At 40.6% G+C, this 26,654-nt stretch overlaps 1 protein-coding gene across 1 annotated transcript in view; it reads right to left on the bottom strand.

Moving 5' to 3' along the window:
• Window positions 1–3,928: 3,928 nt before the first annotated feature.
• zmp:0000000936 (interleukin-1 receptor type 2) overlaps window positions 3,929–26,654 on the bottom strand; it is a 48,552-nt gene continuing 25,826 nt past the window's right edge. The window contains exons 5-7 of the mRNA XM_049485396.1: window positions 18,442–18,613; window positions 18,218–18,265; window positions 3,929–8,403 (exon numbers count right to left, since the gene is read on the bottom strand). Of these exons, the coding sequence (XP_049341353.1) occupies window positions 8,393–8,403; window positions 18,218–18,265; window positions 18,442–18,613 (231 nt within the window). The 3' untranslated portion in view covers window positions 3,929–8,392. The remainder of the gene's footprint in view (window positions 8,404–18,217; window positions 18,266–18,441; window positions 18,614–26,654) is intronic.

Here is a 26,654-nt window from a genome sequence, read left to right as displayed (position 1 = left end):
GTGGTGTTGGTCGGATTCCCTTCTTCATCAACGATGTAAGCAAAATTTGCCCACACTTCACTCCTCGCGCCTGTTTTGTCCACAAGTCGCGGACGAGAGACATCTGTTATTTTAGCCGTCGCCCTTCTATGGCAAGCCAACTAAGCCAAAACGTGTGGGAAAGAAACGCCTCCACGCGTAAAAATATGACGTGTCCACACGTTAAAAAATCACGTGTACAGGCGGTAAAACTGTTCGTGTATACACGTTTTGGCATCTAACATCCAATCGGTAAACGCGCCTATGCATACATTTGCATTGTAATAAGGCAGCCTGACAACACATGATGTCATGCAACGTATTCCTATTCATAAGACGCTTACGTGGGTTACAACGCAGTGTCTACGTACCGTGACATAGCCCCATACATACTCATACACACTCTGCACGCAAGGTCCACATAACTGAAACGTTGTAATCATGTGTCTATGATGTACCCCCTATTTCACATGATGTAACCCCCGCCATTTTATATCCATAGTGTTTACCCTGCCTTTAGGTCAGTGCAATCATGGCTCTGCAAAATTGTGTTTATATTGATTGTAGTTCATTTTTTTTTTTTTTTTTTAGACCTAACATTTTTAACAACAGCCTTGCTTTAGTGTTAATTGTGCCGCTATAATACGACTTGACTTAATATGACTTTCCCTGTGGGATCTGTCTTACACCTAGCAATAATAGTTATATTTCTTGTGTGTTAATGTAGGGAATGTTATGTTCCCTGAGTAGGGCACTGTGGCATTAAAAATACTTGTTTATCCACATTTTAATCTGTCCTAGCAGATATGAGGTGTTGTACAGGCATATTAAGACTGCTTCTACAGCTCAGTAAATGTTGCCATCTACAGGCTGCATATTGCAACTGCGGCTTTTTGAGATGGACAGTAAATCCCAAGACGTTAATTTTTTACGTCTGTACACGTAATATATCCACGTCTGTACAGGTGAAAAAAAGCACGTGATGTACAGACGGCATAAATTTACGCCGCCACACGTAAAAAGATTACGTCTGTACACGTAAAAAGATAACGTCTTTATCTGTCAACACGTGATTTTTTTACGTGTGGACACGTCATATTTTTACGCGTGGAGGCGTTTCTTTCCCACACGTTTTGGCTTAGTTGGCTTGCCATACTATGCATACATTTGCATTGTAATAAGGCAGCCTGACAACACATGATGTCATGCAACGTATTGTATTCCATATTCATAAGACGCTTACGTGGGTTACAACGCAGTGTCTACGTACCGTGACATAGCCCCATACATACTCATACACACTCTGCACGCAAGGTCCACATAACTGAAACGTTGTAATCATGTGTCTATGATGTACCCCCTATTTCACATGATGTAACCCCCGCCATTTTATATCCATAGTGTTTACCCTGCCTTTAGGTCAGTGCAATCATGGCTCTGCAAAATAGCTCTAAATAAATTACATTAAATTACAGTAAATTACATACGGGTTCCTCGCCATCCTCTGGGGCAACACGTGATTTTTTTACGTGTGGACACGTCATATTTTTACGCGTGGAGGCGTTTCTTTCCCACACGTTTTGGCTTAGTTGGCTTGCCATACCCTTCTACATTCGCTGCTGCTCTGCTGGCTTGCACGTGCGTGTGTCGCTCTCAACCGAGTCAAATGAATCGATTCACACGTGAATCGATTCATTTGTTCAGAATACTAAGTTTATCTGAATCCTGCCACACCGACTGCTGCGGTGTGAATCAGTTTTCTTATGAACTGAATCAAATTGCGCCTACTAATTTGACTCATTTGAAGCTAGTGACTGGGCTATATACAGTATCGAAAGCATCAAACGCTAAAGAACCGAATCGTTTGTGATGACGTAGTATCGAAAAAGAATCGAACCTTCGGTACACCGTGCAACTCTAAAACAAGGTTGATTGGATCAAAATTAAAATTGAAATGACGTGTCTGCAACTTGACTGAAGCTCGACTCTAGCAAGACTCTCATGATTTTATCCCAACTCTGGAACTTTGTCTGCGACTGTGAAATCTCTTGAATTTGTTAGGTGTAAAGTCGGCATTACTTGTAGCAAAGCTAAGTAAAGGTCACCTTTGTTTTGCTGTGTTTTCTTTACAATGGCTTTGATGTGTTTATTAAAAGACACGTCTTTTAATAAATCCGTTGCTTTTGGGATAGTGGGGTGAACTGGTGATGTTTCTAATATATCTTTTATCAGTCCTTTGTCCTGTATACTGTGGTCCATTGTCCGTCAGTTTTTCATCTGGTTGTCCAAATAAGGACATGTATCCCTGCATCTTTTGTGTGACTGCATGGCTGGATGCTAAATTGGGCATTTCATCGACAAATGTGTATTTTGAGTACCTGTCTACAGTCAACATGTAATGGCGGCCATTGACTTAAAAAAGGTCGAATGCTATTGACATGTGGCTTGAGAGGTTCTTTTGAGTTTGCATCTTGATGTTCAGCACACACACTGCATGACCTACAGATTCTTTCAATGTCGTTGTTCATTTTTATCCAATATACACTTTTCCTAGCCAGCCAGCGTGTTTTTTCTATACCTTGGTGGCCTATGTGTAGTGGTTTGAGAATGTCTTTTGTCATGGAGTCTGGGATGAGTACCTGTCTGCCCTTGAAGATGACTACTGACTGCGTAGCAAGTTTATCTCTGAAAGACCAGTATGGACGTAGATTATTGTGTAGGTTATTTATAGTTTCAGGCCATCCCTGATAAATGTGTTCTTTCAACTTATGGAGCTGGATCCTCACCTGTTTGGCTGCACAGTGCAGCTTGTTTTTCTGGTGAGAAGTTTATTATGGAGATGACGTGTCTCTCTGGCTCCTTCAATTCAATTCAATCTATGTGCTCATCCAACTCGATGTTGCTTTTGTTTTCAGGGTTTGGTAACCTGCTAAGGGTGTCTGCAAGGACCATTTCTTTTCCAGGTCTGTATTTGACATAGTTGTACCCTTGAGTCTTGATCAGCATATGCTGGAGACCAGTGCTATACCCAGGCCCTTCTGTGATTAATCCAGCTTGAGTGACATTGTAGTATTTCAGACATGCATCCTCAGTGATGGCTGATTTCAGATCATTAAAGCACTTCTCATGGTCTGCTTCCCATCCATAATGCATCATTGTTGAGCAGTCCTCTCAATGTGTGCACTTTCTCTGCAAATGTTGGTATGTACATTGCAAGATAAGTTAGCATTGCCTTTAATCTATGCAGTTCATCCTTGTTTTGGTGGGTTGGCTTTTTTCGAATATCTCAGAATATCACCCTGCGCTCCAAAATACCCCTTACCATCACTTCCTTACCACAGAAAAATAAACCTCACCCAGAGCCTTCAGCAATCAACTATAAAAATAAAATATACTTTAAAATATACACAGTAACTATAAATTATTATTAGTTATATTTATTTCTGTCAGTTATAAGGATTTATATTTATGTTTAGTAAACAGACTAAATAACTGAAACTTAATATAGCAGACGGGCATTCTGCTGTTTAAGAATTTCAACAGATGCTTACTCTCACTCAAATGCTGGAGTTTTTGAAATGGAAAATTAACTGAAATTCAAATCTGGAAAAATAAAACACATTGTCACCCTGGTCAATTAAATAAAACTGAAAAAAATTAAATACACATATAAAACTATGTAAGCATTCATGTCTTATCACCAGGGCAAATTTATTAAAATATTAAATATAGTAATTAATTCATTAAAATCTCCAGTGTTCTAAAATGTTGCAGGCACGCAAAGTGGATCTTGACGCAGCACGCGGCATTGCATGCAGAATAACATCTCTTTTCAAAAAAAAATGTTTTAATAAATAAGGCAGACAAGTATAGTAAAATTCTTGTTATTAAACTCACAAAAGCCAACAAATGTACTGATAATTAATCAAGAGAAATCAGGCAAAATGCGCTGCGCCTCTCTCTCTCTCAATTCAATTCAAAGTGCTTTATTGGCATGACAAATAGTTCTACGTTTGTGTTGCCAAAGCCTGAGTTACACAGTTTTAACAGTAAAGTAAAAGAGGAATAGTGAACTGATTTAGAGATTAACAATTACTAAAGTGTACAACAGAACAGAATCTACATTTTAAAACAATGCAAAAAAATATATAAAATAAAAATAAAATTATAATATAAAAAAACATAATATAATTAATAAGTGTAGGTATTAAGACAAATTAACCAAAATTGTTTGTGTTTGTGTATAGTGTGCGTGTGTGTAGTCTGTGTGTGTGCATGTGTATAGTGTGTGTTAATGTGATATTTAGTGTGATATGGTCACTCTTTGTCTCTCTCTCTGTGACAGGCTGTAATGTATTGAGCTGCAAGAGTGCAGCTCTCTCTCTCTGTTCTCTCCTAACAGATAGGGGAGTTTCTCTGGGTCAGTAAGGTGGGTAAACTGGGGGTGTTTATTGCTGAATTTTCTGTAGAATTCATGGCGAATGAATTTGGGGCATTGTGTCAGAAAGTGCAGCTCTGTCTCTGGTGTGTTTAGGTTGCACAGCTGGCGTGTTCTGTTTTCCGGAGGCACCCAGGATCTCTTGTGCCGGCCGGTCTGTATAGCCAGGCTGTGCTGGCTGAGTCTCTACCTGGTCAAGGTGGACCTCAGTTTCAGATCAGTCACTGTGCTCAGGTACTCCCCCACAGTGTACTGTCTCTTTAGGGCCAAATAGCACTGCATCTTACTCTGTGTTTTAGTTTGAGTTTTCCCAATAATGCAGGTATGCTTCTCTCAGATTAGCTGTAATTTGGTTGGTTCTGATCAGATTGGTTGTGTTTTTCTGGTCCTGAGCTTGCTGAGTGTTAGTGTGTGTTAGTCTGTGTGAATGTGTGTTAGTGAGTGTGTAGTTCAGGACCAGCTGAGTGAGGGGATTGGTGTCTTTGCTCAATTCTTGGTACTGCAGAGCTTTGTAATGATATGAGTGGGGGTCGCTGTGTTTCAGGTGTTTCCAGAATTTGATCGCCCGTTTCTGTATTTTTAGGAGGAGAGGATATTGGCCTAATTCTGCTCTGCATGCGTTGGTGGTGGTGTGTTGGTGCACCTTTAGAATGTTTTTTACAGAATTCTGCATGCAGAGTCTCAATTGGGTGTTTGTCCCATTTTTAAACTGTTGATTTGTAAGTGGACCCCACACTTCACTTCCATAAAGGGCGATGGGTTCAATTACAGATTCAAATATTTTAATCCATAGTCTGATTGGAATTTCTGCAAAGATTTGTCGTTTTATGGCGTAGAAAGCTCTGCGAGCTTTTTCTCTCAATTCACCCACTGCCTGATGAAAGTTCCCTGTAGAACTGATTTTAATAGCTATAATAAGAGGAGTGATTGATCACCTCTTTTCCTAACCTAAATGTGTGTTGTGATCCCTGAGATCTGGATCTTTTACTAAAAATCATTATGTTTATCTTTTTTAGGCCAGGGCCCAGGTCTGGCAGTAGTGCTTCAGCAGGTCCAGGTTCTGCTGTAGACCCTGCTCTGTGGGGGACAGCAGGACCAGGTCGTCTGCGTAGAGTACGAATTTGATCTCTGAGTCGTGCAGAGTGAGACCGGGAGCTGTAGATTGTTGTAGTATTTTTGCCAATTCATTATTATAAATATTAAACAGTGTTGGGCTTAAGCAGCAGCCCTGTCTCACATCCATGCTCCTGAGAGATGGAGTTTGTTTGTTTATTGCCAATTTTTATTCCGCACCTGTTTAATGTGTACATTGATTTAATCAGATCATATGTTTTACCCCCTACACCGCTCTCTGGAAGAGTGTATAATAATCCAGGATGCCAAATGAAATCAAAAGCCTTTTTGAAATCAATAAAACATGCAAAAATTTTGGTTTTATTTTGGACAACATATTTATCAGTTAGGGTGTGTAGGGTGTAAATATGATCGTTGGTGTGGTAATTTGGTAGGAATCCAATCTGACTTCTACTCAAGACATTGTGCTTCATAAGGAAGTTTAAAAGTCTAGAATTTAAGATGCTGCACATCAACTTCCCCAGATTACTGTTCACACAGATGCCTCGGTAATTATTGGGGTCAAATTTATCTCCGTTTTTAAAGATTGGTGTTATTAGTCCCTGGTTCCAGATTTCAGGGAAGTAACCTATACTCTGAACTAAATTGAACAGCTTTAGTATGGCCAATTGAAATTCTGAACTTGAAATTGATGCCTTGTTTGGTTTTAGTATGTTAATTTTAACTTGAAGCTCCTGCTCAGTAATTGAGAAGTCTAAGGGGTTTTGGTTTTCTTTAATAGCCAATTCTAGGTTTTCCAGCTTACTTCTTATTTCATTTTGTTCTGTGTTTGTGTCAATCTTTTTGAAAAGTGTTTGAAAATGATTTGTCCATATGTCTGCATTTTGTATTGCCAATTCTTCATACTCTTTCTTTTTCAGATTGTTTCAATTATTCCAAAATTGATTTTTTTTTATTTACTCCTCAATTTGTGTCAGTTGCTTGTATGTGTATTGGGCTTTTTTAGTTCTGAGTGTACGTTTATATTGCTTTAGTTTTTCACAGTAAAGAATGCGTATTTGTTCGTTATGTGGATCTCTGTATTTCTGATTGAAAAGTTTTCTGTTCAGTTCTGATAATTTGGCACTCTCTGTAAAACCATTTGTCCTCTTTTTTGAGTTTGGGTTTTGATCTGTTCTGGATTTTCAATTTGGCCTTTTCTGCAGTTTTGTCAAAAATCTGATTTATATGTTTTACTGCCAGATTGACTCCTTCTTTACTGTGAATATATGTGGTGTCCAGAAAGGTGTCTAGAGGTATTTGAATTTTTGGGTCTGTGATTGCTTTCTGGAACTCTTCTGTGCTGTTTTGGGCCCATCTGTATGGTCTCGGGATGTTGTACAGCTTACTGGGCTGAGTGTGTGCTGTGTTGTTATTCTCTGTCCTTTTAATGAACACAGTAATTTGGCTGTGATCAGAGAGAGGGGTTAGTGGTCTAACAGTAAATGCACTGAGAGAAAATGGATCTAAATCTGTTATTATCTGGATATAATCTACTGTACTATTCCCAAGAGGTGAGCAAAATGTGGGTCTTCCTAAAGAGTCCCCTCGTGTCCTACCATTGATGATGTACAGACTCAGACTCTGACAGAGCTGCAGGAGGTTCCTACCACTTTTGTTGACCACATGATCCTGGTTGTTTCTGTGGGTGTAAGGAATATTGTTATTAGTACATGAAGAATATATTTGTTGTCAATTGTATTTATAGAATCAGGTTGTGTTCCAGTTTTTGCATTTAGGTCTCCGCAGACGAGCACATTTCCCTGGGCCTGGAAATGGCTTACCTCTTGTTCTAGCTCTGGAAACATTTCTCCAGAGTAGTATGGAGATTCTGTTGGATGAATATATATGATACAGAGAAATATGTCTTTCTTACCTGACACCAATGTCTTTTTTATTTTAAACCAGATATAATATTTTCCAATTTTGACTGTATCTAAAAAGTTGTGTAGTATTTCTCTGTACCATATGATTATTCCCCCTGAGTCTCTGCCCTGACGCACTGAGTTCAGCTTTTGTGATGGTATTATAATTTCTCTGTACCCCTGGGGACAGTGAGCGGCCATATCAGTTCTACACCATGTCTCTTGTAATATGAGAATGTCAATGTCTTTGATCTTATTTTGAAAATCTTTGTTCAAACTTTTAATCCAAATAATGATGAATTTAAACCTTGGATGTTCCACATGCTGATTGAGATTGAAGTCATGTCTAAAGAGTGGTAAGTGTTTGTTTACAATGAGAAACATGAAAAACAAACAACAAGTAATATGTTTTTATGTATACAATGAACAGGTAAGTATTACTAGATGTAATAAGATCATTTATAATTTGTAAATATATAATACATGCCTTGCATTCACACACATATGAATTTTTGCATATTATGTGAGTTTTGTACAGATGTATTGCAGTAATGTTTTTATTTCACCCATCTGTGTGGAGCGCTGCGGAGTCTGAAGGACCTCTGCGTAGCTGCGCTGGGGGTGTGGGATGCTGTCCTGGCTGAGAGGGGCTGCTCGGGGTGTGGGTTCAGGGTGTTGCTGGTGTGGTTGGTGCTGAGCCAGGTCAGGTGGTAACATGTTGTAATCTGGTCTGGTTGGATGAGGTCGTAGTGCTGGTCTTGATGTCCTCAACCTTTGCAGATCCCCGGTTTTGTGGTGTGGGGGAAGTGTGTACATATAGCTGTGCCGGGCTGTGCTGCTTCTGTAAAGAACAGCAGGTTGGTGGTGGTGCTCCTGGCTTTAATTACACTGCAGTCTCTGAACAGGGTCTCAGGATTCTCCCTCTGATTTTTTCTGTTTGTACTGCTGTCTGCTGCTCTCAGACTGGACCTGTGCAGGGAACACAAAGGTCCGTGAGAGTGGAGCTGCTCCTGCTGCTGCTGCTGCCATTCTGATACACTGTAGTGTTTTTTTTTTTGCTTTCCCCTTTTTTCCCCCCTTTTTTCCTTTTTTAAAAAATGCCAGCAGCTCAGTTTAACCAATCAGAGGAGGCTCACAGTAACTGTTAGACTAGCAGAGTTAGCACAGTTAGCAAAATTAGCACAGTTAGCAGAGTTAGTGTTGTTTGTTTCTTCTTCTATGAGTTTATCAGTTACTGTACAGTACACAGCTCTAATCTCTGTTCTCTGTAAGCAGTGTTCTTACCCCTCTGTCTGTTAGTGTGCTGAGGGCTCTGTGTGCTGAGGGCTCTGTGTGTTAGCGCAGACTCTGCTCTTTCCGCTGATCCTGATCTCTCTCTCTCTCTCTCTCTCTCTCTCTCTGTTTCTTGCTCTTCTTTCTTCTCCTTTTATATATTTAATTTTATTTGTTGATACCTGTTCAGCTCTTTGTCTATTTGTCCTCCTTTTGTTTTGCTGTTCTTCCTGGTCTTGATTCTGTTGAATCTCCCTCTTGTGCTAATGGCTAACCGCTAACTGTGTGCTAGCTGCTCCCCTAGCTGCACTTCTTTTGCTGTTTTTCTTTGTTTATTACCTCATTTTATTATGATCAACTTTAATTCATATTAGCTGTTAGCAATCTGTCCAGATGTTGTCTGTTTTCTATATTTTATCTTGTTTTAAACAAAAAAAGGCTAGAAAATCTAAGAGCTCATGCTAAACATGCCTTCTCTCTCTCTCTCTCTCTCTCTGCTACAAACAATATAAACCTCAGTTCAGTTAAATAAAAATAAGTAAGGACCTGTAAGTTAATCAAATATTGTCAAATATAGGAAACTCCTGAAGACAGAGCTCTTCAAAAAGCACTTACTATACTAACACCTCGAACTAACTAACTACTTCTAACCTCATTTCCTTCTTCCCCTTCTTTACTCCCATTATTTCCCTTTGACCTCCTTTAGGCCCTATCTAAAGATGCTTTTACCTTTAACTTCTATTACTTTTGTACTTCACCATTTTAAGTGGCTTTGGACAAAAGCGTCTGCCAAATGTAATGTAATGTAGTGTAATGTGGTGCATTAGCAGTGATAAGTTAAATCAGACGTTCGTTCAGCTCCTCATCACTGAATTGGAATTTCAGTGCTAAAGTTCTTGCTCTGGTCACAAAATCATCTATGCTTTCATCCTGTTTCTGTCTGAGGTGCTTTAGGTAAAGTCTGTGTACTCTGAGGTACTTCCCAATCTGAGCGCAGCCTTTGATACAATAGATTATAATATCCTTTTAGAAAGATTAGAGAACATGTTGTAACGCTCCAGCCCGGATAGGGAGCTTTTGGGCGGGTGAAACACGAAGCACTCTGGATCAGATGAAAGACCCTGACTTACTCTGGCGGTACTCCACTCTTTATTAGTTCATACATGAACTAAGTAGACACCAAAAGCACTTATTAGGCGTTACTACAAAAATAAAATAAACAAAATAAAGGAGCTTAGGTCCAGTGGGTCTAGTGGTACAGCACAACAACTCTCTGCCTCTCACATTATTAGCGTAGCTACCCATGTGCCCGCGCGCCTGGCGCGAGGGTCTCTTAAAGGGACAGTGTACACTTAACTAAAATACTGGCCGTTACATATTTCCCCCGGCCCTTTTAAAGGCTGTCCCCAGCCGCAACAAAAGGAACATAACTGGTACAACCATAACATTACATAGCAATAGTACACAGAGACAATAAAATAAAATGCAATTACTTGGCATACATGACAGTACAGCATATAGCTGAATGAAACAAAAAACGCCCATTTAGTGCAAAATCACAATGAAAGAATACCTTTTTTTTTTTTTTTATATATAAGGTCCTAACAGCACCTAAACAAACCAACATCACTGCCCGTATGGAATAATACTTGGAAACAGAACTGAGTGTACCAATTGTACTAACTGTACTAACTACACCATGAGTACCTTATTCAAAGCCTAGCCTCTGTGTGTGATAGGGATTGGTCCACTTTCTCTGAGACCACCCTGAAGTGATTCTGGGTATACGTCTCTGTCTCAGTGAGTAGCGTGTGTCTGCATGTTCAAAGTTGTGATCAGTGTTAGTCAGAGAGAGGTCTTGGACACAGCTGCCATCATCAGAAGTACATTCCTGTGGGTCCAACTCAACCGACATGTCAAGTGGGTGACAGTCCATCTCAGTCAAGGAACTGCCTGTGGGATTGTCTGCTTCTCCATATTCCTCTCCAGCTCTTTGTGAATACTGACTGTTCTTGGATGGGATGCTTGATTCCCATGTGTGGAATGGCTGAATGTTGACAACATGAAAAACACCTGCGTCATCGCCAGTGTCTACGCTTGTCAGTCTGTAATTTACATCTGAAAGCTTTTGTGAGATACGGAATGGGCCAGTAAACACAGGGGCTAATTTAGCAGTAAAATTAGCAAGTGCATTAGATCTGGGGTGTGTCTTTACTTTTACTAGATCATCCACCTGATAGGACACATCACGACGCCTCTGGTCATAATAATGCTTTCGCCGCGCATGACTGGCTTCCAGAGCTGCCTGGGCATGGTCGTGCGCCTCTCTGATTGAGGCCCTTAAGTTCTCTGGGTATGGGATATCAGGCTCGTCTACCCCAACAGGTGAAGGTTGGGTGATTAGGTCCAGTGGGGTGTCAAGCTCACGACCGTACAACATCATTGATGGACTGTGCCCTGTGCTTTCATGGGGAGCTGTGCGTAGCGCGAAACAGATTTGAGGAATGTATCTGTCCCAAGATGTGTGCTTGTCACCGAATAGCAGTCTTTAGTGTCCGGTTGACACGCTCTGTGGCATTTGTTTGTGGGTGGTATGCTGTAGTCAGCCTGTGCTCGGTCCCTAGACTAGACACCACGTGTTCAAAGAAGTCGCTAATGAATGGAGATCCTCTGTCAGATATCAGGTAGGTCGGGGCGCCATGACGCGCAAACACCTCGCTCATGAACTTGTTGGCTGCCGTCCGAGCAGTGGCTTCCTTAACAGCTGACACTTCCACCCATTTAGAGAAATAATCAACGAAAACAAGAATGTATGCATTTCCGCAGGGAGTGCGGGGCAGCGGACCTACAAAGTCTACTCCTGTGTACTCCCATGGCTTACAGGGACGTATAGGAATCATAAAGCCAGCGGGTTTCCTCTGACTGGGTTTTGAGAGTTGACAGACCGTGCAAGAGGCGACGTATCTTTTGACATCCCCAGACATTTTGGGCCAGAAAAACCTAAGACGAAGCCGAGCCAAAGTCTTTGTAGCTCCTAAGTGTCCAGCTGTCTGGTGATCATGGTAGTACTTCAACAAAGCAGGTCTAAGTGACAAAGGAGCAAAGAACTTGAGCTGTTTCATTGGGTGCAGCACACATGAGGCTTTTGGGTCACTGTAGTAAAGCAGTCCATCCTGAATAGTGTACTTGTGTGTCTCATTCCTCTCACATTCATCACTGGTCCCATTCTGAAGGTCTCGCAGCAACTTGCCAGTTACAGGGTCGTCCAACTGCAGCTGTCGCAGGTGTTCCTTGTCAGTGGGCAAGACAGGTGGCAGGGCACGGAGATCCAGGCTGCCAATTATTGCAAAGTCGGGCAGTACATCCAGAATGGCACCCTCCCCGGGCTGCGGGTTACGAGACAGAGCATCAGGCACTTTGTTCTTGGCTCCGGGCTTGTGGACCACACTAAAGTCAAAGTCTTGAAGCCGCAATGACCACCTAGCGAGTCTTCCAGAAGGGTTGGGCCGAGACATCAGCCACCTTAGGCTGCTGTGGTCAGTAAAGATAGTCACATGAAGACCCTCCACATACGGCCTGAAGTATTCCAGAGCCCAAATGACAGCTAGACATTCTTTTTCAGGAGTGGAGTACGGTTTTTCCGCTTTATGGAGGGTACGGCTCGCATAGGCGACTGCCACATCACGGCCTTCGTCATCTTTCTGCATCAGAGCTGCACCGAGGCCTGCATCGGACGCATCAGTGTGGATAGAGAAAGGCCTGCCAAAGTCAGGGAACCTCAAGATGGGTGCTGAGGTCAGACAGCCTTTTAAAAAGACCATAGCAGATTCACATTTTTCGTCCCAGACAAATGTAGAATCATGTTTCGTGAGTGCGAATAAAGGCTCCGCATGACGGGCATAGTTTTGAATGAATCGTCGATAGTAACTTGTGAGCCCTAGAAACTGTCTGACCTGCTTCACTGTGCTTGGAGTTTTAAAGTTGGTCACAGCCTCCACTTTATCTAGGTCTGGCAGAATACCTGAAGGGGTGACCCGGTACCCAAGGAAGGTAAACTCCTTCAAGCAGAACTGGCATTTTTTCAGTTTCAGGGAGAGACCAGCGGAGTCAAGTCTCGAAAGGACTTCTCTTAAGTCAGCCAGATGTTGTTCGAATGTCGGCGAGGCTATGACTATGTCATCCAAGTAAACTGCACAACATTTATAAATGAGCCCGGACAGAACATTATTCATGAGCCTTTGAAACGTCGCAGGCGCGTTCGAAAGGCCAAACGGAAGAACCCGGAACTGGAATAGGCCACAATGAGAAATAAAAGCTGTTTTAGATCTTGACTGTTCTGCCACAGAAACTTGCCAGTAGCCACGAGCTAGGTCTAGTGTAGTGAGAAACTTGCCTCTTGCAAGGAAATCCAGAGATTCATCGACTCTAGGAAGAGGATATGAATCTTTGACTGTTAGCTGGTTCAGGCCACGGTAGTCCACACAAAATCTGGGCTCAGAGCCTGGACGATTTACTATAACTACAGGTGATGCCCAAGGGCCAGATGCTGGCTCAATGATCCCATCCTGTAACATTTTTTGGATTTGTTCCTCAATTACTTTCTTTTTAGCAGGAGAGGAACGATATGGGGGCAGATTGACTGGCTTTGCTTCCGCTGTGTCAATAGCATGCTCTGTAAGTGAGGTGTGGCCTAGATGTCCATCAAACAAATGCTTAAAGTCCTGCAAAAGACTCAGTAGCTGGACTTTATTCTCTGCATCCAAGCAAGCACTATCCACCTTGTCACTGAGCGTTAGCGGCAAAGCTTCAAGGCTCATCAAACTCTCCCCTTCAAAGTCACTCACTGTGTAATCATCAAGTTCAGTGTCATCAATTTCAGGAGGCCCCTCAGCAAAGACAACAGTTCGGGAAGGGACATGTATGCTAACTGAGGCTCGTAACATGAAATCCATCCCTAATATTAAGGGTGCGGAGAGGGTGGGCAGTATAACAAAACGGTGATAAAAACGCTTGCCCATAAAGCCTACTGTCAGCCACACAATGCCAACAGGACTACATGAAGCGCCATCTGCAAGTTGAATGGGTGGGGCTACCCAAGCCTGAGTCTTTTCTTTAGCTTGTTGTGCCAGGTCTGCTCTTACCGCTGAAAGTGAAGCGCCAGTGTCAAGTGTAGCATCTAGTGCTTGAGAATTTAGGTTGACTTTCACTCTAAAAGGTGTGTTCCAGAAAGCAGTAGAATGATTGTCTTCCACATGCCCAAGAACAGGAGGGTCATGTGTCAGATCAGCACTTAAGAGAGGCGAATTTACTCTCTGGAGGGAGGGTTGCCTCGGGGAAATGTCCTCCCTCCCCTGAAGTTTTCCGAACGTTTGCCAGCCTGTCTTCTTCCCTTCTCTTCAACACCATAATCAAGAAAGTGAGACTCGTCTTCCATTAGCTTTTGAGCATCACCTGTTGCTAAATCAGTGTCAGTGCGCTTTGATGTGCTTGGAACCGCCCTGCAATTTGGGCAGGTGCGGGATGTAAAACCAGGCAATGAGCAGTTAAAGCAGAACTTCTCACTCCCAGATTTACCTTTTTTCTGCTCAGAGGGCTGCTCTGGATAGCATGGGCCGAGCACAGAGTGTAGTTCATGGGCACGCATTAGAAGATCCACCACAGAAGAAATGGTTGTGCCGTACAGTGCAACTCTGTACTTTTCAAGAGCTCGTCTGCAAATGATTGTGATTTGTTCTCGCTCTGGTGGTGGGCACCTAAGCTTATTGAATTCACCGAGCATATGAGCTACAAAGGTTGGAAGAGGCTCATTGGGTGATTGAAAACGATCCAGTATACCCCGTAGAATGCGTTCTTGAATGTCGGCAGGAAGGAAAACTTTCTTGAATAAGTCACAGAACTGATCCCAGGACACTATGTGATTTTTCAGTACATTGAACCATTTTCTGGGTTCTTTAGCAAGAAATCTTGGGAGTTCAAGCAGTAGCTGATCATCACTCAGATCAAGAGATGTCTTGTATATACTTAACAACTGTAGCCATTCTTCAGGCTGAACATCACCTTCACCAGTAAATACAGGTGGTTCAAGTTTTGTTTGGTGAAGCACTGTTGTGAGGGCCTTGGCAGTGTGATTTAACTCCACTGAATACTGGGGAGAAAGGAAGCTTGAGTTATGGCGCAGCTTATCTTTGGGTGCCATTACTTGTTGTGGGGTAAGCCTGGCACAGTGTGGGGTGGAAGTGGCAACTGGAGGCTTGTAGGCTGGAGAAGTAGCATAAGGGACATCTACTGGGCTAACTGTCTGTTGCCAGTGACTGAAGAGAGTGTTTTGAATGTGCAGAGATTCCTCTAGACAGTCTTGTAACACAGAAATTTCAGCTTGCAACTGCTTTACTTGTGATTTAAGTTCTAACCTAGACTGCTTTGGTATCTTATGCTTATTTTCAGTATCAAAGTGCACAAACAAACCAGCTGAGCTACAATGGGGTTCTGTGTAAGTTGTCATTCTGTGTGAAAAATATGGATTCACAAATTAGCATTCAGTTCAGTAATGAAAATTACACACTTGTATATAAAAAAATGAATTATCATGTACTGTTACTAAAACAATGCTCAAAAAACAAATGGCAAAAATAACAGTTACTAAACCAGCAATGATATCAAGTTACTGTTATAAAAGTACTGTCTTATCAGAGCAATTGTGTGTAGTTCAAGTTCAATGTACCCCAACCTTCTGCACCAAGATGAGTGTTGCTGGCTGCTGCTCAGTTCACCTTACTGTCCTCTCTCTCGCTCTCTGTTTTGTGTGTGTGTGTGTTAAGAGTTCAGTCCACGAGCAGGGATGAAAACAGAACCGCGCTGCAAAAAGTTCATCAGACTCCCAACGCAAGGTCTCCTAGGCAACAGTACATGTGCGCGCACCCGCGCTGTAGAAAAGTTCACGAAACAGTTCAGTTGTGAGCGCGCCCGCGCTGCAGAAAAATTCACGAGATAGTTCAGTTGTGCGCGCGGCAGGGAAGCAGTCCGAAAGAGCACGGCGGTAAAAAAAATCCACAAAAAAAAAAAAAATGAGCTCGACTAACCGTCCAGTGGCTTCAGAGAACAGACACAGAGTGAAGGAGAGAAAAAAAAGGGGAAAGTCCCTCCGCCATTTCACTCTGCGCCGCGTGGAGTAAATACAGTTCAGCTCCTGCTCAGCGCGGCATGTAAGCTTGACTTTAGTTCCAAAAAGCAACACAAACAGTTCGTACTGACCAGCGAGACCCGGTTCACGGTGATAAAACAATGTTCGGGCGCCAGTTGTAACGCTCCAGCCCGGATAGGGAGCTTTTGGGCGGGTGAAACACGAAGCACTCTGGATCAGATGAAAGACCCTGACTCACTCTGGCGGTACTCCACTCTTTATTAGTTCATACATGAACTAAGTAGACACCAAAAGCACTTATTAGGCGTTACTACAAAAATAAAATAAACAAAATAAAGGAGCTTAGGTCCAGTGGGTCTAGTGGTACAGCACAACAACTCTCTGCCTCTCACATTATTAGCGTAGCTACCCATGTGCCCGCGCGCCTGGCGCGAGGGTCTCTTAAAGGGACAGTGTACACTTAACTAAAATACTGGCCGTTACAATGGTTGGTGTAAATGGAACTGCATTATCACGGTTCAAATCATATGTAACCGATTGCTATCAGTTTGTGAGGATACATTATATACCTTCCAGTTATACTAAGGTAAAATATGGAATTCCACAAGGCTCTATCTTAGGACCGTTACTATTTACTTTATATATGCTCCCACTGGGAAAAGTCATTAGAAAACATGACATTAATTTTCATTGTCGTGCTCACTGGGGATTCTGTGTTTTATGTTCAATGTTTTGTCTGGTTCTCTGTCCTGTGATCACATTTCAGTAAAGCTGCTTTGCAACAACATCAATTGTAAAAAGAGCTATACATGTAAATTTAACTTGATAAATTAAAAAAGTAAAATAAGTATGTGATCTTTAATAGGTATATTTGTAATTGGTGAAGAAACCCTTTTTGGTTAAGGCAATTATGGACAAAAAAATAAACTTAGAATTTTTTTTCCGATTATAATTCATTTTTCCCCCCTTACTAAAAATCTACAGTTCAAAACTAAGTTTACCTGTAAAAAAAATAAAATAAAATAGAATAATATATATATATATATATATATATATATATATATATATATATATATATATATATATATATATGTTAGGGCTGCACGATATATTATTATAAGCACAGTCATCGAGAGCATGGTCTCCATCCGCATGGTCAGATATTTTCATTTACAGCTGAATTCACACGTTTAATCCCAGAAAAACGCTCTTATTTACCTTTTAAAAGTCATTTAAATGCCTGATTAAAGGGCCGTTTACTGTTGTTTTGCTGTTTACTCGGGTTTTGAGTGCTCGGTGCTGACTTGACTCTTGATCGGTCTGTACGCGAGACAGCGTATTGCCGAAAAAAAAAAAAAAAAAAAAAAACATTTGCAATGTAAATATATATATATGGGTGGTTGACATCTTTGGCGGAAAAAATGTTACCAAAAAAAAAAAAAAACTTCTCTCAAAATGATGTCAATTATATTCTACCAACTTTCTACCATCTTTTCAAATCTATATATGGTCTTGTAGATTTTTTTCTTGAAATTTACATTTATTCACTAGTTTATGGTCTTAGTAACTAAAATTGTCATATGGTGTGACATAAATGTTATTGTGCATTAAATTAAAAATATATAATTTTATATAATGTGTTAATGTAATATGATAATGTAAGTCGATTTATCCTGATTATTTATCAATACTTTATAAAAGTATAGCATTGCTCACATGCAAATATGTTACCTTTTAGATTATTTTTCATTATCTACACACATAGGAAGACGTTTACCGTATTTTTCGGACTATAAGGCGCACCGTATTATAAGACGCACTATCAAAGAACGCCTATTTTCTGCTATTTTTCCATACATAGGGCGCATCGCATTATAAGGCGCGTTAAGTGACACTAGAAAGGGTGCCTATATCAAAGTGAACAGGGGTGGCGCCATGTTTCCCTTCCCCCACCGGGGGTGGTCGCTTGCCGGTGGAGCGTCTCAGTATACAAATCTAGCTATTTCAAAGTCAAACGAGTGCTGGATATTAATCTACACAGATTCCTCTCCTGAAAACTGTTTATTTGGGTGAGTAACGTGCTTCAGTTTATTTACAGTAAGCTTAGATTTCCAGATGTCCACTAACGAAAAAGTCATTTTATTTGGGTTTATTTTGTGTGAAATGTGTCACACCACATGACAGTGCAAATCACTAAATCTAAAGAAAATATAAAAAAAGCATATATTTCAATTCTGAAATTACAAAGTGATATATTGTAAAATCTTGTTTCGTTCTTGTGAACCCAATATCGTGTCTCATCTCACGAAATGTCTGTGGCCCCTTTTTTTGTATGGCTGAAACAATATACAGTTACACACACAAACTTACCAGGCGTTACTTTAATGTCCTCATTAGTCGGCTCAATCACAAATGCCTCTGAAACAAAACATGAAAATAAGTGTAAAATTCAGGCTAAACTGGGGTTTCACTTTTTTCTTCTACTGAGTCACAGTCCCAAAAATCAGGAAACATTTTTATTCAAGTTTTTCTTTGAGAAATAGGATTAAAGGCCGTTCACTCTGTTGTTACTCGAACCATATGCTGCTCCTCACCACTGATCATACACTCGATCGTCTCTGCAGCTTCACTGATGACCCCACCGAGGACAAAGGTCATCCTGCAGGTGTAGAGCCCAGCGTCTGTGTGCGACACGTCACGGATGAGCAGTATGAGTTTATTACCAATGAAAGCAAACTTAGGGCCTTCCTGCAGCAGCTCACAACCCTACAACAGAAAAAACACACACAGACCAGCTTACATTCAAACCTTAAACATCATCTGCCATTCCAGAGTCTGGATCTATTCATTTTACAGATGCCCCAAATATTATATGCAAAATTATTTGGCAGAAAAAAATAAAGGAAAAAACAAAAACAAGTAATTTCCACCAAACAATAATGTTTTTGATGATCAAAAATGTGGTTTTATATTGGCTTTTTCGCTTGAAATACATAGTACTTGTACAATGATGAAAGAAAGGTAAATGTATGTATTAGGTTTAAACTGTTCATTTCATCCTTAAACATTTTAATGTACGTTACCCTCAGATATTAAAAAAATGCTGGGCGGCAAGTGGTCCAGTGGTCTAAAGTGCTGCCACTATGAGCAGGAGTTCACAGGTTCGAACCCCTGCTGATGTAGCTTTGCCATCAAGCTGCCGGTGCTCAGAGGGAGCAAAATTGGCCCTGCTCCCTCTGGGTGGGTAGATGGCGCTCTCTCCCCACATCACTAAAGGGTGATGTCTGCAGCACAGGGGGTCTGTGAGCTGATGTACCGGAACTGAGTCGCTGCACTTTCCTCCGAGCGCGCTGACTGCTCAGCAATGTTGCATCAGCAGCAGCTCGAAAAGAAGCGGTGGCTGACTTCACATGTATCGGAGGAAGCATGTGTTAGTCTTCACCCTCCTGGTGTGTTGGGGCATCACTAGTGATAGGGGGAGTCCTAATGAGTGGGTTGGGCAATTGGCCGTGTAAATTATTAAAAAAGAAAAAAAAAAAATTGCATAAGATCAGAATTTCTAAATTTGGGCATAACAGTATGGCACCAACTACAATATGAATATACAACATTCTAGTGATAAAACAGTACAGAAAATTCACGGTTTGTTTCACGTCACGGTATAAACTCCACGGTTGGGTATGTTTTCGGTACAGTTGGTGGAAAAAAAAGAGGCAGGGCATTCTGTATTGCCTCACCTTTATTAAATTTATAATAACAATAATTCTCATTATTATCATGGTTTGTTCTTTGTGGTGGAATGTTCAACTTGGCTCGAGCACTTTTATTAAATGCTTGAAACCAGGGTTCTCTCCTCTATGAGAAAGAGAGAGTGAGCACAAGAGAGAGAGTGAGGGAGGGAGGGAGGGAGAGAGTGAGAGAAAGAAAGAGAGAGAACCGTGTGAGAGGGAGAGAGAGAGAAAGAGGGTGCACGCGTGCAAAAGAGGGTGCGTTAGAGAGAGAGAGAGAGAGAGAGAGAGAAGAGAGAGAGGGCGCATGAAAGAGAGAGAAAGAGAGAGAGTCTTCTATACGCTGTACCATGTATTCTGTGTGCAAACAGTCATCACCGTACCATGACGGTTCCTAAAGAATACACATACCATTAAACCCCTACAACATTCAGTGTTCATCTAAGAGAATCTAGATAAAAATAGTCTACTAAGAATTGAGAACATTGTGTTGAAAAGTAACTAAAACAGCTTTAGGTTCATTTTGACGCACTACTGACAGTAACGGTTAGAATGGCATACTGGGCCGGAATGCACAATGTAATTTTAGTGGTGCTGCACAAGACTTTTTAATCCAACTGAATACAACTGCATGACCCTGTAATATTCACAGCCTGCCTTTCACCTCCTGTTTCCCCTGTTACTTAAGTATATCATATAGGACCCTTAAAAATATCCTGTGTATTTGTATTTGTATTATTTTCTTTGTTTTTCATTGTAATTGTAAACAAACTCAGCGGGACTAAGAGGGAGAGTGGGACTGTCTGTGGGTGTGTGTTAGGGAGGAAGGAGCGAGAAAGTGAGGAGAGAAGTTGTGTTTAGACTCTCCGGAGCGCTTTTAGTTATTGTTTTATCCGCTCTATAGCAAAGTTTCAGTGCTATTGTACGATATAGTGCTCTAAACCGCAGCGTTTCAGTTCAGTTTGCTGTGGAGCCGCTGGAGAGGCAGTTCGGCCGGACTGTGGAGTAAAGGGGTCTTCGCTGCGGACTGTGAGCTGGTGTTGCTGAGTGTCCTCGCGTCTGTCTGCAGCGGCTCGGCCGGACCTCGTGTGTGAGTAGAACACGGACGGTGTTCTGAACTTTCCGTCGCTCCGGGACTGAGTCTTCGACCGCTGTGAGTGCTGGGGACTGCTGTGCTCCGACCGGGAGCACCGCGAACCGTGAGCCTGTTGCTATGGCTACCGAGGACGCCATCTCCGTGAGCTCTGTGTAAACTGTGAGTAACGAATCAACGGACTCGGTTGACTCATTCGATTCACTTTCGGTTTCGAGTGGAGTATTAAGTGCACCAACGTACTGGGCCCCAACAAAACAAAGCGCTTGAACTGTTTATTTGGTGTTTCACCTCTTATCAGTGGTGTGGTTATTAAGTTTGATAGTGTATTTCTCATTGTTTAATCTGAGGGTTTGATTTGTGTATTTTATTTTATTTTACTTTATTTATTACGTCGAATTTATGTTTATTACCCAGAGATAAATTTACGAGTACACAGACATTCAGAGAGCTAAATAAATAGCTCCACTTTTATTTCTACTAAGTCACGTGTGTTTGAATTTCTTTTAAGATATTGAAATGTTTATGATATGGAGGCACCATTTATTATTTGAGTGTTAGCTTATTCAGCTAAAGGTTTATTGTATTATTCTCAACCAATATTAATTTGAGGTGTAGGCCCCCCTAAATTTATATTGGGCGCCTTTAGGGAGGGGTTACATCAGAAAATACTACATACCACTAGAGGGAGATAGCGAGTCCTTAATGAGGGATGAACAGAGCTAAAGGGCTAAAAGCTCAAATTAAATAAGCAGAGTTTAAAAGCTTTACAACTGGAGCTTCAGATGCAGATAAATACTTTAATGTTTCTGAATTAACTACTAAGCTCAGCTTGTTAGTCAGCTAGTGATCCAGTTATTTAACAAGCTAAGGTTACTGATGAGCATCATGTCACACTGTTTTGGTAACTATCCAGTAAAGCTTCACATCAGTAACACACTATCTGTATGAAGCTGAGGTTCAGAGGATGGCTGAAAGTCTAAAATTGAAGTAAAATCACAGACTAATAATTGGACCTGTGTAATGTTCTATAAGAGAAAGTGGATATGCTATTGATTTTATAGGTTTTAGTTTTGTGGAAGCAGTATAGAATATTGTGTAAGTAAACCACTGCGTTTTTGTGTGTGCAGCAGAGTGTAGGGAGGAGGGGCTGCGTGTGTCTGTGTGTTTCTACGATGCACTGCCCACCCCCCCCTCTTCCCCCTTCTACTCTTATTTACTGAAATATAGTAGTTATAAATTATAGAAGCAGCTGTTATCAGGTTGTTATGCATTGTATTTACTGTGGGGATTGTGTTGGGGAAATGTTGGATGGTCACCGTTAGAGTGAACCACACTCCGTAGATAGGGCTGGCTCAGTTTAATGTTTGTGGGCAGTCGGGATCGATACCTCCATGTGCTTGTAAGCCCCATAAGTGAGAGTTCTGTTTTCCCAAATAAAGAGCTGTATTTCTGACACTCTGTCTTTTCACCATGGCTTCTTCACATTCTTCACAATATATACTACTGAAATCACACATTTTCTTTATCTATTTCTATTTTTTTTGTCAGGAATGTCAAATTTGTAATGACACCATCCTGCACCATCTGTAGTATTGTCACAATAACCATGTTAAAGCGCATTGCTAATTGTATATTTCCCTTTAGACTAATAATCAATCAAATTCCTTTCAGTAATGTGGTTAAGCGAGTAACAGTAAAAGTAAACTATCGTTTATATACTACAAAATAGAAAAGAAATGGCGTTGTTAAATAAAATGCTTTGTTGATCTAAATTCACTGGAGAAACGTATTTGTGCTGTGCCTATAGCAAAATCTATAATTAATGCTTTTTTGTGTTTTTAGAGTTTGTCATTTTCATTTTCTGTTGTTTCCAATGACTAAGATTTTGCATACGACAGCAACAATTAACAAAGCTGAACTCTTTTAAACATAAAAAGTAAAAACTACATATTGTGCAAGATACTTTACAAAATGTATAGAAATCCTATAATTAGCTTGGCTGAGCCCTAGGTCTTTACATACTCAGGCAACGATCCTGATCAAACATTTTTTTACTTTGCAAATTTGCAAACTCAGTTGCACCACAAGAACCCATTCATTTTGGATTCATTCAGGGCACCATCTGGCGGTCTGAAACCTGGAGGATGGTAAGAACAATAACAGTTTAACTTAATTACACTGAAATACCTCACAGGTTCTAGATATTAACTAGGAAAGTGTGAAATACAAACTCCAGTAACATGAGGATACACACCAATACAGTCTCCTTACACTGAAGAAAGCTGAGCTTATTTCTCTGGTTTTACTGAGTTTTTACCATGTACATCAACAAATAACCCTTTGTAGAATTCCCTGCTGTAGGTACCATCTACAACACTGTGAATAACAGAACTTGCTGCTTAATAAATGAGTAATGAATAATGAATAAATGGGTTTACTGAGTTCTTACCATGTAAAAAAATAGCAGCTGATAAGACTTGAAATGAAGACAGAATTTGCAACAATGGTAAAATAATTTATAACTTTTATCAGTTCACTCTTTTTACACACTCTTTGTACGACAATTACCTTAAGATTTATTACTCCAGTCAGAGACTGTAAAAAAGATGGACGCCGTGTCACCGTTCCCATTCATTCAATGAAAATGAAGCCAAAATATTCCGCCATGTTGGCGATCCTGAAACCCGAGTCTGCGCAGTAGAGACCAGAGGATAGAGAAAGACTGTTGAGAGACCGCCTACTCATTTAAATAACCCCGCCCCTGAGGGCTGCCTCGCGGTCACAGACTGCACAGCGGAGCTGATGGTGTGTTATTGGTCCCGCCCATAACCAGCCCTTTTACAATAACCACACCTTTTTGAATAGAGCTGAATAACATTTTTAAAAACGTACTCTGTGGGGATATAAAAGATAACAATATAAGCAGAGGTTACACTAGCTGCTTCATTTAAATAAAGGAGGTAGAATTACAGTATATGGGAAAAAAACATGATTGAAAGTTGTTCTGTTTTGCCATTGAAACCTATGGGGATGGGTGGGGTTATACAGCTTTCTGAAACCGAACAGCAGGGGGCGCCCGACCTGTGGTGGCTTCACTTTTGAGAGACGATGCTCTGTCCAGCTAAACACAGTCTATGACTCCACTTGTTATAAACCATGCAAACATGACTAAACTTTACAGGATATTCAGTCCAGACTACCAGTTCCACACACACACAACTAAACTTCACTTTAGAGTGGAGAAATGCTAAGCACACAGCAGCTTATAAGAACACGCAAACTCCTCTCTCCCCGAATCCCCTTCTGACACACACACTGATTGGTTAATAGCATGGCAATCATGCCTCACACTCATCCCATAGGTCGCTCTGTACAGGAAACAGATAAAAGGTGCAAAAACAGTACAAGATTCTGTGAAATTGATTTTTTTTTATTTATACGCTTTACATCATAGGTTGGCAATAGATGGCCCGTTTGAACGCTTCGACTCGGGTTCATTCCCCATGTGAGGAGCGTTGTGTTTATTTTTTTCTTTTCTTTCTTTCTTCTTCTCCTCTTTCTGCCTCTCCTGTCTTTCCCTGTGAGCCAGGGAGCGGTTTAGATAATAAATACTACAATCCCCAGAACTCTGCGAACTACAAACGCGGTGACGTCACCAAGCACATCTCAGTGCTGCGATACGTCACCTGAGTGGTAACTCTGTTCAGGTGTGCTCTCTGGTTTCTGATCTCTGCCTTGACTTTGTTTACATCTTTGCCTTTCCTCCTATGCGCTTGGTTGCCTGGTTTACGACCCCATCTTCTGATATGTTGTGTTATAGCCTCTGGTCCTGTTTATCTGTTTGTATATAGTGTAAATAAACTCCCTTTTGCACCATATCTGCGCTTGTCTTTGTCTTGCCTGGCCCTTCTGACAACTTCAGTATATTTAAAAAAGAAAAAAATTATAATATATATATATCTGTGGTGGATCCTGGTCTTTCAAGGAGGGGAAGCTCAATTTCGGCCTACATTTTAACATATGTAGTTTTATTTATACAAAAATTCTACTCTCCCTGAGATGTTTTTTTTTTTTTGTAAACAAAAGGTATTATTTTCAAGTTTTCACTACACAACAAAAAGGTACCCATTCTTTACATTGAAAAATTACATAAAAAACGCTAAGACATGAATAAACAAAAAAACATTACGCAAAATCTTTAAAGTTGGTAAAGGAAAAAATGCAGGTAAATTTAGTTCCTTTTTGGACAGTTTTAATTTCCTTGAATAATCCCTTTATTAATTTAAATTATTTAAATTATTTTTTAATGATAACACAATATTAGTCGTTTTTATCAAAGAAAATGCCGCTATAAGGATTAGGAAAGTCTCAGGTTCAACTCTCATCACAGATTTTTACACTAAAAGATCGTTGATTCGCTCATTTCGCTGTCAATCAAAAAGGGACCCCACCTCAGACAGATCATCCAATCATTGTGCAGAAGCTGAGCGTCCGGGCCGGCCGAGGCCAGCCCACTGCTCCATAGACCCCCAGAGACGCTGAGCGTCCGATGGGCGGGACGAAGCCCAGCATTTATCCAATGACTCGTCTCGTTTCGCCACGCGCTTTGCTCTGCTATTGAAGTCTGTGCACTGTTTAAAGCAGCGCTGTGAAGCTGCAGGAATAAGTGAGAGGAAAGCCGCGGCGTTACCAGTGAAAAGAAGCTGATTCTGAACTAAGTTCAGCGCGTTGGAGCGCATATTTAAATCAGTGACATGTACACACAACAGTATATATTTATTCACTTTTTTTTTTTTTACATTTTAGGGGAAGCTGAGCTTCCCTTGCAGTCTTAGAGCAATATGCTTTATATTTTTTTTCTTTTTTATGTTTGCAACACACACTTTTTCCTTTTGATTATAAAAAATTTGATTGCGGATTTTATTTTATTTATTTATTTTTTTTTTGCGTAAAACCTTTGGCATAAAAATTCACTCAATACACAGATTTTTTTTTTTTGCGGATATTTAAATGTAAAGTGCAGGACCCTTAAAAATGTTGTGTATATGTTTATCATTTTTTTTGTTTCCATGTAAAATGCAATAAAACTCAATTTCCCAGAATCATTTTCTGTTTTTGCACCATTTATCTGTAGTTTTTTGTTTAGTGCGACCAATGGGATGAGTGGCATGGATAATTGCCATTTTATTAGCCAATCAGTGTTGAGAAGTCAGCTGGGTCCTGCCTGTTTGTGTGTGTGTAAGAGACAGAAGGAAAGAGAGCGCGTGTGTTCTTACAAAGCTGTTTTTTCTTAGCATTTCTCCCCTCTAAAGCTAAGTATGGAGTCAGTGTACTTAAAATTGGCTCAAACGGCAGTATTCATCTCTATTTTTTAGAGACTGAACAGTTAACGTGTTATGTGTTTTAAGTTTAGTGTGTGTGTGTGTGTGTGTAGGGGACAGGTTGTCTGGACTGATTATATTGTACAGTTTGCATGGCTTAATAAATCTTAAGGGAATTGTCGGACGAGAACAGATGTCAGTGGCAATTAATCATTTCACCATTGTGAGAAATTGTGTTTTCTTTTCTAGTCTTTTCAGCTGCTATTTTTTTTACATGGTAATAACTCAGTAAACCCATTTATTCATTATTCATTACTCATTTATTAAGCAGCAAGTTCTGTTATTCACAGTGTTGTAGATGGTACCTACAGCAGGGAATTCTACAAAGGGTTATTTGTTGATGTACATGATAAGAACTCAGTAAAAACAGAGAAATAAGCTCAGCTTTCTTCAGTGTAAGGAGACTGTATTGGTATGTATCCTCATGTTACTGGAGTTTGTATTTCACACTTTCCTAGTTAATATCTAGAACCTGTGAGGTATTTCAGTGTAATTAAGTTAAACTGTTATTGTTCTTACTATCTTGTTACCCAAAATAATTACTTAGTATTTCGTTGTTTGTACCACTCAATTAGCTGGTTAATACCAAGAACTTAGGGGTC

Source organism: Astyanax mexicanus, chromosome 11 (assembly GCF_023375975.1).
Source record: "Astyanax mexicanus isolate ESR-SI-001 chromosome 11, AstMex3_surface, whole genome shotgun sequence".
NCBI classification, from domain to species: domain Eukaryota; kingdom Metazoa; phylum Chordata; class Actinopteri; order Characiformes; family Acestrorhamphidae; genus Astyanax; species Astyanax mexicanus.
Note: the sequence above shows the minus strand (reverse complement) of the source record. Positions and strands in the feature narration are given on the sequence as shown.